The 12,813-nt window shown below is 32.7% G+C and overlaps 1 protein-coding gene across 4 annotated transcripts in view; it reads left to right on the forward strand.

Moving 5' to 3' along the window:
- Positions 1–12,813, forward strand: part of LOC114343742 (RING finger protein 145-like) — a 76,518-nt gene that overhangs the window by 14,433 nt on the left and 49,272 nt on the right. For all 4 annotated transcript variants that reach the window (XM_028294597.2, XM_028294591.2, XM_028294585.2 and 1 more), the window contains one exon: positions 7,580–7,698. In XM_028294597.2, coding sequence (XP_028150398.1) covers positions 7,630–7,698 — 69 coding nt within the window. In that variant the 5' untranslated portion in view covers positions 7,580–7,629. Of the gene's footprint in view, positions 1–7,579; positions 7,699–12,813 lie in introns of those variants that run through there.

The raw sequence follows: 12,813 nt of genomic DNA on the forward strand, positions 1-12,813 counted from the left end.
TTTTTCATGTATTCTTTTTCTTTCTAGTTTTTTGTTTATTACTAGTTTTGTTCTAATTAGTCTATGGTCGCTTCCTAGGTCAAACTGATTTAATACCGATACGTCTTTTACTAGGTTTCCATTTTTCGTTAAGATATAATCTATTTCATTCTTTGTCTTTTTATCGGGGCTCATCCATGTCCATTTTCTGCTTGTTTTTTTATTGAAAAAGGAGTTCATTGAGTACATTTTATGTTCATTCATGAAATTGAGAAGCATTTCTCCTCTATCGTTTCTTTTCCCGTGGCCATAATTGCCAATTAAATGTTCATAATCTTCTTCTTTTTTGCCCAATTTAGCATTAAAGTCTCCTAATATGTAGTATTTCGTAGTTTGCTTTATTTGTTTCTATAGCTGATCTTATTTCATCATAAAATATTTCTACTTCTTCTTCATGGTGGCTTTTGGTTGGGGCGTATACTTGGATAACTTGCAGAGTGGTTCTTTTAATAATTCTGATGATAAGATATGCTACTCTGTCTGATATGGGCTTGAATTCTTCGATATACTCTGTAAGGCTTTGTTTTACCAAGAATCCCACTCCAGTGTATTCGCCTTCACTTTTTCTTCGGGTTTCGCATATACCCAGGATATCCCATTTTATATCCTTTAGTTCATTTTATATTTCTGGGAATCTATTGTCGTCCGTCAATGTTCGAATATTGTAAGAACATAGCCAGATTGATATCTTGTGGCAGCCGGGTCCTGCCCAGGGATTCTTGACATCTCCTCTTCCGTCTGTTGTTTGATCGCTGCCTTGATCAAGACTTTGGGAAGTGCTGGGGACTGGGGGCCTTTTCTTTTTTGTGCTATCCATTGACTTGAAGGTTTGGACCGTTATCTCCTCACGCTGGTCCAGTGCGGGTTGAGGAGGGAAGAATTTGGGTAGGTTTGGGTTGGTGGGTAGGATATAGGGACTAGGATCCGCTTCTCTCCCGGAAGAGGATTGGGAGAAAAAGCCAAGCTTGCGTACGCAAGGGCAGGGGCGCATCCCTGAAGCAGACCTGCTTTTATTGGGATCGTAAAGAGAGTCTACCCGCTACCCATGGACGGGATACCCTCACTCACTCCCAGAATTTTTTTTTTCATTTTTTTAAGTTCTATGTGATTAAACAATAAGATTCAGAGTAATTTTAACCCACCCCCCCTTCCTTTCCCCTTTCCCCGCCATCAAAACTTCATTTTTCGTTTTTATTTTCTTTTTAGCTAGGATGCAATAAATTTTAAAATTTCACAAAATGCACACGCAAAGTTGAAGCCTTTTTATGTATTTATTTTTCAGTAAGGTTTGCCACCTTCGAAAAACTGTTTTTCTTGGGTTTTTGGGGATTTTTTTATATGCTATAGACTTCAAATTAGATCAAATCAATGTCTTTTTATAGGTTAAAATAGGTTATAAATGATTCCTTTAAAACATTTCAAAATGGGAGAAATGTGTTCAAACCCCTTAACACCTCCTAAAAAATAGTTTTTTGGATTTTTGAAAGTGGCGAATCTTATGGGAAAATCTGAAACAACTTAATAATATAGTGTTTGATAAAATACACAAGATTAAAAGAAAATTAGACTTGCAGCAATCCCAAACAAAGTTATACGCTTTCATAAAAAAAAATAATTTTTTTTTGAGTTTATGTACCTATACTCAACCTATGGGTCTATAAAAAATAGGCATGTTTTGTAAAAGCCTCATCTAAACGCGTGAATTTTTTGAAATTTTAAAATTGATTGCATCCCACCCAAAAAAATAAAAACTAAAAATGAAGTTTTTGATGGTGGGGGAGGGGAAAGGGGTGGTGGGTTAAAATTACGCTGAGTCTTTTGGCCGTTTACATCTTATTGTAAATTGTCAATAATTGCTATCGCAACTATTGATGAAAGGCATTTTATATTACAGTTTTGCCTGTATCCCGTGAGATGTTACAAAGATAAAACACGTTTTTCTTAAAATTATAAGTTGCACTATATTTGTTCTATAACAAATCTAGACCTAAAACTCCCCATAAAACTTCTTTGAAGTCTATGGTTTAACATAAATGTAATCAAATAGATAAATTTTTGAATTTTTTCACTTAACTTTGCGATTTAACTTTGCAATTCACAAATCTAAACCTCTGATTTTTAAAAATTCATAACTTTTATAAAGGTAAGACTGAAAGACTAGTTGCTTTCATACTTTTGACAAAGGTGAGAAATATATGCTGTAGAAATTTTAGAAAAAAATCTTAAAACGGAAGAGAGTTGTAGCGAGTTAAACGTAAAAATTCGTGACTTCACTTTTTTTTTAATTTTCAGGTTAAAATTGCGATTTTGACAATGTTACCTCACATAAAATTCCAAATAAACCTCTTTTTCATTGTCAGCACCATTGAAAACATCAAATAAGACCAAAATTAGCCATTCACCGCCCATGGTCAGTATCTCGAAAAATACGCGTTTTTTTGGGGATGTATAACGTCATTATATACTATATTAAAAGTTGCGCCATTTTTTTTTCTATTATACATTTGTAACTAAAACTTTCCAGAAAACTTATTTGTACTCTATATTTTAACATAAACGTGATTAATAAGATAAATTTAAAATTTTGCCACTCAACGTTTGCGATTAAACTTTGCAATTCACGAATCTGCACCTTGTACTTAAAGATTCATACCTTTTACTAGAATAAGATTAAGATCTTAAAAGAGATACCGCTGTCTTCAAAAAAGTGAGCAATATATACTGCACAAACCTCAGAAAAAAATATTAAAATGGACTAGAGTTGTAGCGAGTTAAACACAAAAAACGTGACTTCACTTTTTTTATTTTTATGGTAAAATTGCGATTTTGACAATATTCCCCAACTTTAAATTTAAAATAAATTTCATTTTCATTTTCAGCACCGTCAAAAACATAATCTAAGACCAAAATTAGCCATTCACCACCCTTGGTCAGTATCTCTAAAAATAACCGTTATATTGGGGATTTCTAATGTCGATAATAAAAGTTGTACTATTTGTTTTTTCTATAAAACATTTTGATCTAAAATTTTCCAGAAAACTTGTTTGTACTCTATATTTTAACATAAACGTGATTAAAAGGCTAAATTTTGAATTTCGTCACTCAACTTTTGCGATTAAACTTTGCAATGCACAGATCCGCACCTTTTTCTTTGAAAAATTCATAACCTTTATCAGAACAAGAATTATAGCTTGAAACAGGTACCGTTGTATTTCAGAAATGTTAGAGCTATACACTGTAAAAATGTCAAAAAAAAATATTAAAATGGAATTAAAAACATGATATTATTTTTATTTATTTTTAGGGTAAAATTGCGATTTTGACAATGTTCCCCCACATGAAATTCAAAATAAATCTCATTTTCGTTTTCAGCACCGTCAAAAACGTACAGTATGTCTACAATTGGCCATTCGCCTCTCCGTGGTCAGTACCTGGTCATTTTGGGGGTGCCTGCCGCTAGCTTATTAGCTTTTAATTCTCAACAACTTTTCATAATAGCAATCTTCCATGTTATGAATTTAAATACGCAACTAAACAAGGTTTTCGTTATGATAATGCTCGCATTTTCAGCTTGTTATGTATATTAATGTCCGACGGGTCTATTATTTGACAAATAATGACATTATTTCGAAGTCTATTAAGTACGATATAACGACCAAGGGCGTGTTATTGAAAAATAACGCCCTACGGCCTATTTCATTTAAATAACGAGTTAAATACTGTCAAGTTGACAAATAAAACTCTAAGTAAAACTATGGTTACCACAATTACGTTACGACTATTTCTGGTAAATGTACTTATTTCAAAACTAATTAATTCAAAATTCACTCAAATTTTTTGCATATAAAGAATAATTTAGTCGGATATTAAACGTTGAAGGCACCACGGGTATTATAATAATAACGCTTTCGGTCAACGTATATACCTCGGGCCGAAGGCCCTCGGTCTTCACACCATTGACTTCAAGCTGTATTATCCTTATAATACCCTTGGTACCTTAATAACTATTTTAATTACATTATTATTCTTGACCTATTTATAAGATATTATATTATACATAATTATTGTTTATTTTGTTAATAAAAAAAAGTGGCACACTATCTGCGGACTTTGCATACCTGTATTGTTGATATATATATATATATATATATATATATATATATATATATATATATATATATATATATATATATAATGTAAATAACTTTTGCCAAACCGGAGGGACCGCAGACGTTCGGAAACAATTAGCGTCTCTTTGCAAAGACAATGACGTCGACTTTGCAAAGTAACAAGACACTTACTCAACACACACACTACACATTACTCCCCTGACTTAGTGATAAGTTATACAATTACGTGGCTAAAGGTTCTAGTTCTAAACCAAAGCCAGAATCAGAGAAAAAAAAAACTTTTGCCAAAAATAGCCTATTCTCCGATATAATCAGCCCAGAGTAGGTGTATTGGCTAAACGTGCAGGGCAGGGTATGGTGCTGATAGAAAAGACATTCAGGCATCAAATATCCAAAAGAAAACCTTTTCAGGCCATAACAATGAAAAGAACTTCTCCAACGCAATAAACACTTATACTGAAATGATGGCAACTCCTGAGGTAAAATATTCCGGAAGTAAAATGAGCCTCCGTTCGGATCTCCGGGTGAGGACTATCTCAGGGGGAACACCATTACAGGTTAGTCAAATCAGGATAGTGTCTTGGAATCTTGGTAGTCTTACAGGTAAGAGTCTGGAGTTAGTGGATGCGCTCAAACGAAGAAGAGTTCAAATTGCTTGTATTCAAGAAACTAGGTGGAAAGGACAAAAGGCGAAAGAACTAGGTGAAGGATATAAATTGTGTTATGTAGGGAGTAGTAACACTAGAAATAGAGTTGGTATAATTATTCATAGTGAAATGAAAGATAACGTAGTAGAAGTTGTAAGAACGACTGATAGAATGATGTCAGTGAAATTTGTAATTGATAAAGAGATATTGAATGTTGTGTGTGTGTGTGTGTATGCTCCTCAAACAGGTCTGGGTGAGAATGAAAGAAGAGCTTTCTATGACCAATTAGGAGACGTACTGAGTAATATTCCAGCAGAGGAGAAAGTTATAATAGGAGGTGATTTCAATGCACATGTGGGCCAAGCCAAGACAGGATATGAAACAATACATGGGGGATTAGTCTTTGGAACTAGAAATGAAGCTGGAGATGACATGCTTGAATTAGCAACAGCATTGGATATGGCGATTGTTAACACATTCTTTAAAAAGAGAGAAACTCAACTTATTACCTACAACAGTGGACAACATCAATCCCGAATAGACTACTTCATGATAAGGAAAGAAGACATACGTGAATGCAAGGTCTGCAAGGTAATAGTTAATGAGACAGTCAGTCAACAACATAAGCTGCTTGTTTTGGACATCGAAGTAAAAAGCGAAACTAAACAAAAATATCGGAGAGGACCACAAAAAATCAAATGGTGGATGCTAAAAGATGAGAAAGAAGGTCTATTCAGGGAAAGAATAGTAAACAAATTTTGTTGGAACATGAAAGGAAAGAGACTTGGTGGTGGTCAAACGAAGTACAAGGAAAAATAAAAGAGAAGCGAACATTATATAAAAAGTGGCAAGAAACCAGATCCGACACAGATTTCCAAAACTATATGGTGGCGAAAAAGGAAGCGAAAGTAGCAGTAGCAAAAGCCAAAGCAGTAGCGTATTCAAGCCTATACGATCAACTTGATACCAGGGAAGGCGAAACGAAGATATATAAAATAGCCAAACAGAGAGCAAGGAAAGCAAAAGATTTTAATCAGATTAGATGTATCCGAGATGAAAATAATAAACTACTCGTTCACGAAAAGGATGTCAAAAAGAGATGGAGAAAGTACTTTGCCAGCTTATTAAATGAAGAATTTGACAAACAGCCTGTAGAGTCAACGGAGACAGTAGCAGCAATGGTCACCAAAATAACAAACGAGGAAGTGGCTCAAGCGCTTCAAAAATAAAGAAAGGAAAAGCGGTAGGGCCAGATGATATTCCTGGGGAAGTATGGAAAGCATTGGGAGAGACAGGAACAAGGTGGCTAGCAGGTTTATTTAATAGAATTATGGAAGTTGGACAAATGCCAGGCGAATGGAGAAGCAGTATACTACTACCTGTCTACAAAAACAAGGGAGATATACAACAATGTACAAACTACAAGGCTATAAAACTGCTTAGCCACACCATGAAAATATGGGAAAGAGTAATTGATAGACTGATACGTGAAGAGACCGAAATATCCGAGAATCAGTTTGGCTTTATGCAGGGCAGATCAACAACATATGCAATTTTCATTATAAGGCAGTTGATGGAAAAATACAGGAGTAAAGAAACAAACGCTCATATGGTATTCATTGATCTTGAGAAAGCATATGATAGAGTTCCTCGAGAGATTCTGTGGTGGGCACTCAATACGAAAGGAGTCCCTGGTTAATATGTAAATATTGTGAGGGATATGTATGAGGGAGTAACGACTAGTGTTAGGACAGGTGTGGGAGAGACTGATAAATTTCATGTGAAAGTAGCATTGCACCAGGGCTCGGTGCTTAGTCCGTATTTATTCTCATTAGTTTTGGACCAGATAACAGCGAAACTACAGGGTAACATTCCATGGTGCTTAATGTATGCTGATGATGTCGTGTTAGTAGGAAATAGTGAAAGAGACTTAGAACAAAAACTGGAACAGTGGAGACAAGCTCTGGAGGAAAAAGGTTAAAAACTTAGTAGGACAAAGACAGAGAATTTGCAATGTTGCATCCAAAGATGGAGTTACTACAAATAACATGGTATCTTTGGATGGTGAACTGATTGTAAAAAGCAATAGTTTTAAGTACCTGGGATCGGTATTACAGAGTAATGGAGAAATAGATGGAGATGCATGCAGGAGAATTAGGACTGGATAGATGAAGTGGAAGGAAGCGAGTGGTGTGCTGTGTGACAGGAAAATTCCAATGAAGTTGAAGGGAAAATTCTATAAAACAGCCATAAGATCGGCTATGATGTACGGAACTGAATGTTGGGTAGTGAAAAAGAAACAGGAACAACGAATGCATTTGGCGGAAATGATAATGCTTAGATGGATGAGTGGAGTGACAAAAAAGGATAAAATTAAAAATGAGTATATTAGGGGAAGTCTGGGTGTGGCACCAATTGATGCCAAAATGAGAGAGCATAGGTTGAGATGGTTTGGTCCTGTTCAACGTCGAGACGCTAATCACCCAATACGAAGAATTGCTGAAGTGCAGATTCCTGGAAGGAGTAGGAGAGGAAGATCAAAGAAGACGTGAGGGGAGACGATTAGGCAGGACATGTTGGTAAAGGGGATTAATATTGATATAACTCAAGATAGAATTGTATGGAGAAATGCAATTAGGGAAGCCGACCCCGCGTAGGGATAGGGCAAAGAGAATGATGATGATTGTTTATTTTAATAATATGTACTCGTATCCAAATAAAAAAATCGTTTAAAAAATCTATTACTGTGTAAATATGTTTTAGGATGGCAACTATTCGCGAGAGAACTATCCCTGGGCCTCGCATCAGAAATCATGGAAGAAGTACATTTTGTTGAACAGTTTTTCATAAAAATGAAACAGTTTTATGCTTTCATATCGCAGGTAACTAAACATTATAAATACTATGCTTGGTTTCTAAACCAGGAGGAATAAACTAAAAAGAGAGATTTACACCCAATAATTTTCCTAGAAAAATCACCAAATACATCTTTTTTGGTGGATGATGTCGGCCTTCTACGGTAATCCTTAATTGAGGGGTCTAGATTCAACACCGGACATTTCCACTGTATGTCATTCTGAGTAAACTAAAAAAAAAACAATTTACAACTTTACTTTTTCCTATCTCAAATTGGAGGGAAAGTCCACTTTTGCATCTGAACCAATTCTTTCACACTGAATTACTCCTAGGGACTGTCCAATTTTGCTCTTTATCAAATTGTTAATATATGGATCTTTAATCAGAGATTACAGAGGTGTATTCAACTAGTTTTGACCAAAAAGTGGGTATGTCCGGTTTTGCATCTAGACCCCTCAATTATATTATACTAATACGTCGCTAAAGAGTTCTAAAAGTAACTCTTTTTGTACAGAGTGAGTCTGTAATTTGGAATAAATTCAATAGTTCGAATACTAATTGTTTTTTTGAAAAATGTTCAGATCTGTCGATTAGTATTTCAAATCGAAATTTTTTTAGATACAATAATATTGTATACAGGGTGTACCAATTAAGAGATATGACGTCATAGTTGATTTGCTTAAATGGCAACACTGTCACTTTGATAGCTATTTTGATAGGGTGTGTAAAGTTATACATAACTGCAAAATATCAAATTTTTATTCCCTACCATTTACAATATAATAAAAAATAACAAAGTTATGTCTGTAATTTGGAATAAATTCAATAGTATACATACACATATATATATATATATATATATATATATATATATATATATATATATACTAAGGATTTCCAAAGTTTTCACTGTATTCCTTCACTCAACCGTTCTCTCCAGCTCTTTCTGTCTTGCCAGTCCCCTTCCTGTAGATTTCTTCTCTACATTGCTTCGTCTACTTCATCTCTGAATGATCTTCGGGGTCTGCCTCTCTTCCTTTTTCCTATCGGACTCCACTATGTTATCCGGTTTATCCACCGATTTTGGTCTGCTTTTCTGACATGTCCGTACCAGGTTAATCCCTTCTGTTCGTTGTATTCTATTAGGTCTGAGTTCACTCCCATTCTTCTCTTAATCTCTATGTTATTTATTCTATCTCTCCTTGTTACTCTGCAGCTTCTACTTAGGAATTCCATGGAAATTCAATAGTTCAAATACTAATTGTTTTTTTGAGAAATGCTCAGACCTGTCGATTAGTATATTAAATCGAAATTTTTTAAATACAATAATAATGTATACAGGGTGTCCCAATTTAGAGATATGACGTCATCGTTTATTATCTTAAATGACAACACTGTCATTTTGATAGGGTGTGTAAAGTTATACATATCTGCAAAATATCAAATTTTTATTCCCTACCATTTATAAGATAATAATAAATACCAAAGTTATGAAAATCATGTAAGTAATCAAATAATTGAATTTAATTATATTATTTTTAATCGAGTTTAAGGATATTTTAAGAATTTGCTTAATTGAAATAATTAAATTCAATTATTTGATTAGGTACATGGTTTTCATAACTTTGTTATTTTTTGTTATCTTATAATAAAATGATAGGAAATAAAATTTTTATATTTTGCAGTTATGTATAACTTTACGTACACTTTCAAAATAGCTATCAAAACGACAGTGTTGCCTTTTAAGAAATCAACGATGACGTCATATTTCTAAATTGGGAAACCCTGTATACGTTATTATTGTATGTAAAAAATTTCGATTTAAATTAATAATCGACAGGTCTGAGTATTTTTCAAAAAACAGTTAATATTTGAACTATTGAATTTATTACAAATTACAGCCATACCTTTCTTATTTTTTATTATCTTGTAAACGGTAGGGAATAAGAATTTGATATTTTGCAGTTATGTATAAGTTTACACACCCTATCAAAATATCTATCAGATGATAGTGTTGCCATTTAAGAAAATCAACGATGACGTCATATCTTTCAACTGGGACACCCTGTATACATTATTATTGTATGTAAAAAAATTCTATTTGAAATACTAATCGACAGGTCTAAGCATTTTTCAAAAAAACAATTAGTATTTGAACTATTGAATTTATTCCAAATTACAGACTCACTCTGTATAAAACCAGACTAAAAATCTAAAAATTAAAGGAATAGCACAGAAAACAAAAAAATTGCTGATATAACTTAATTAACCCATGAAATGCTAATAGTGTCAAAATTTCATAAAATTCATTAGTGTCAAAATTTCATTATAGCGAAGTAAACTTGCCTGGAGCAAGTTGGACCAATTGGACCAATTACAAACAAACATTACAGAGCGGGAAATTTGAATTATTCCTCCTAGTTTAAAAACAGACTATAGCTTTAAGTTTTGTTTTTTTATTTTTTAACAGACAATATAGATTGCTCAGATATATGTATGTACTTGAAATTAATAAATACAGTACACGTTGTCGGCTTTACTACAATAGAACAAAGGCTATAGCGGGATAAGATGGTCAAAAATGCTCCCGCATCGATCAGCGCCGCTACTTATGTTTTCGATAAAGGATATAAAATTATGCCCTCATGCAAATTTTTAGCTTTCCAGAGGTCCTAGAACCTCTTAAATCGAGAAAAGAAGAATTTTTAGGTTTTATTTTTTTGTGAGCGTAATTTTGCTTTAAAGAATCTGAAAAAATTCAAAAGGTTGTATCTTTTGAATACAAAACAACCTGATTTTTTCAGATCTTTGTAATGAAAAATGAGCCCAAGAAAAATTTTTGAAATTTTCAAAAAAAAATTTAGGTTACGATATTATGATTTGGCCAACTTTTATATGGTATTTTTATATGTAATGTTTGCCGTTCTTTTGAATGACAGAGGCAGAATTTTTAATATCTGAGCGGAAAGAACGGAAAAATCGAAAAAAACCGTTTTTTGCTGTTTCGAGATGCATCTCGGGACAGCCAATTTTAGGATTTAGGATCCTGACTACAACAACTGAAAAAAAAAACTAAAAGTGTGAATTTTGTCATAAAATTTAATATGTGGGGTTATAATAATAATTTGAACAATTTTTCCAAATAAATTTTTTCGATATCTCTAACGCGAAGCAAATCGAATCGCATATCGAAAATTCATCCTGTTTGTGGATTCGCAGTAGGCCGCGTTTAAAATTTAAAGTTCAGTTGCCTATTTGAAAATTGTAAACCATCACCCTGTATGACTGTGCAAAATTTCAAATCTGTATATATTTTGATAGCCGAAACATTTATTTATTTATTTATACGGGCAAGCCCAATTCGGTAATACATTAATAAGATATTGATAATTACAGTGTTGAATATATAAGAATAAAATGAGAGAGTACAAAACATTTAAAAAGACATGACAAAGTAAAATAATTACAAAACATTAATTACTAACAAATAACAAGGTTATGACATTGCTAAATATTTAATTTGGTTAAATGGTTCTTAAAAACATCAACAGAGTTACCAAAAAGTAAAAGGTCACCTAGGGAGTTAGCAAGTCTTAGTGTTCTAGGAACAAAAGTAAAATATGAGTACATAATTATATCTATGAAAAGAAATATGAAAGGTTAGAATTTAGAATTCAGACACATAGGGGTGTCTTCATCTTAAATGCGACACATTGTATCTTATCAATTTGATCATTTATTACAACTAATATAGTCCTATTTTTTATAGATTCAAAATATACAATCAAAATACTGACTAATTCACTAATTTTATCATAAAAATTTAAATTGATTGCATTGAAGTATTGAACCAATTAATGCGTATTAAAATAATATTATTATATAATTATTATAATACATATAATAGAGTTAGTCCAGAAAGCCACTGCGCATCCGCTAGGAAAAATATTCCGATTCGGATTTTTTGCACAATCTTACTCAAAAAGGACCCTTTTTAACAAATTTGCATGTTGCTAGAACCAAAAGTGGGTCAACAATTTTTTTAAAAAATTTTTTTTGTTTTTTTTCCTAAAATTATTTTTTTGAATGGAAGAAAGTTTTTTTAGGTTTTCTGGATCATTCCAAACAGAAAAGGTCTCTAGTGACTTTTCTCTAAAGTTGATAGTTTTTGACATATAAGCGATTAAAAATTGAAAAATTGCGATGGTAGAAAATGTTGCCAAGGTAGGTAGGTATTCTTTAAACATCGATTGATGAAATCCCGAAGGGTTTATTGCAATACAAATATTCAAGACTTCTTTGTTTTTTAATTGCTAAAAAAGCGTGCGCGACACTATTTTCCACTGCTGCATGTGTATACAGTATGGTGCAAATGAAAGGAATAAACTCGTTATTTCGTAAACCGGCGACTTTAAGGAACAGGTCGATTTTTATTTTTAAATTATGATATTGTGGCATATATGGTATACTAGTGACGTCATCCATCTGAGCGTGATGACGTACTCAATGAGTTTTTAAATGTGAATAGGGGTCGTGTGCTAGCTCATTTGAAAAGTTCTTCAATTCTCTATTTAGTGATATAAACATTTACATAATTGTTTATACAGGGTGTCCAAAAAATTTGAAATTAAATCAAATTATTTGACCAAAAAAGAAGAATGTATGTAATTTATTAAATTCAAAATACATTTTACTGCTTTCACAAATCAGAAAACAAAGTTAATTTCATAAATAAACATTGCTTTTAGCTTAAATTAAATGTTCAAACTTCCAAGAGGCAGGTGGCTGGAGGGAGTTGGCTTAAACATTGAATTTAATCGAAAAGCAATATTTATTTGTGAAATAAACATTTTTTAGTTTTCGGGTAACAGTAAAATGTATTTTGAATTAAATAAATTACATACATTCTTCTTTTTTTTTCAAATAATTTAATTAAAAACTTTTTTTGGACACCCTGTATGAATAAGTATGTAAATGTTTATATTACTGAATAGAGAATTAAAGAACCTTTTAAATGAACTAGCACACGACCCATATTCTCATTTGAAAAAATCATTGATTACGTCATCACGCCCAGATGGATGACGTCACTAGTATACCATATATGCCACAATATCATAATTTAAAAATAAAAATCGACT

Source organism: Diabrotica virgifera, chromosome 2 (genome assembly GCF_917563875.1).
Source record: "Diabrotica virgifera virgifera chromosome 2, PGI_DIABVI_V3a".
NCBI classification, from domain to species: domain Eukaryota; kingdom Metazoa; phylum Arthropoda; class Insecta; order Coleoptera; family Chrysomelidae; genus Diabrotica; species Diabrotica virgifera.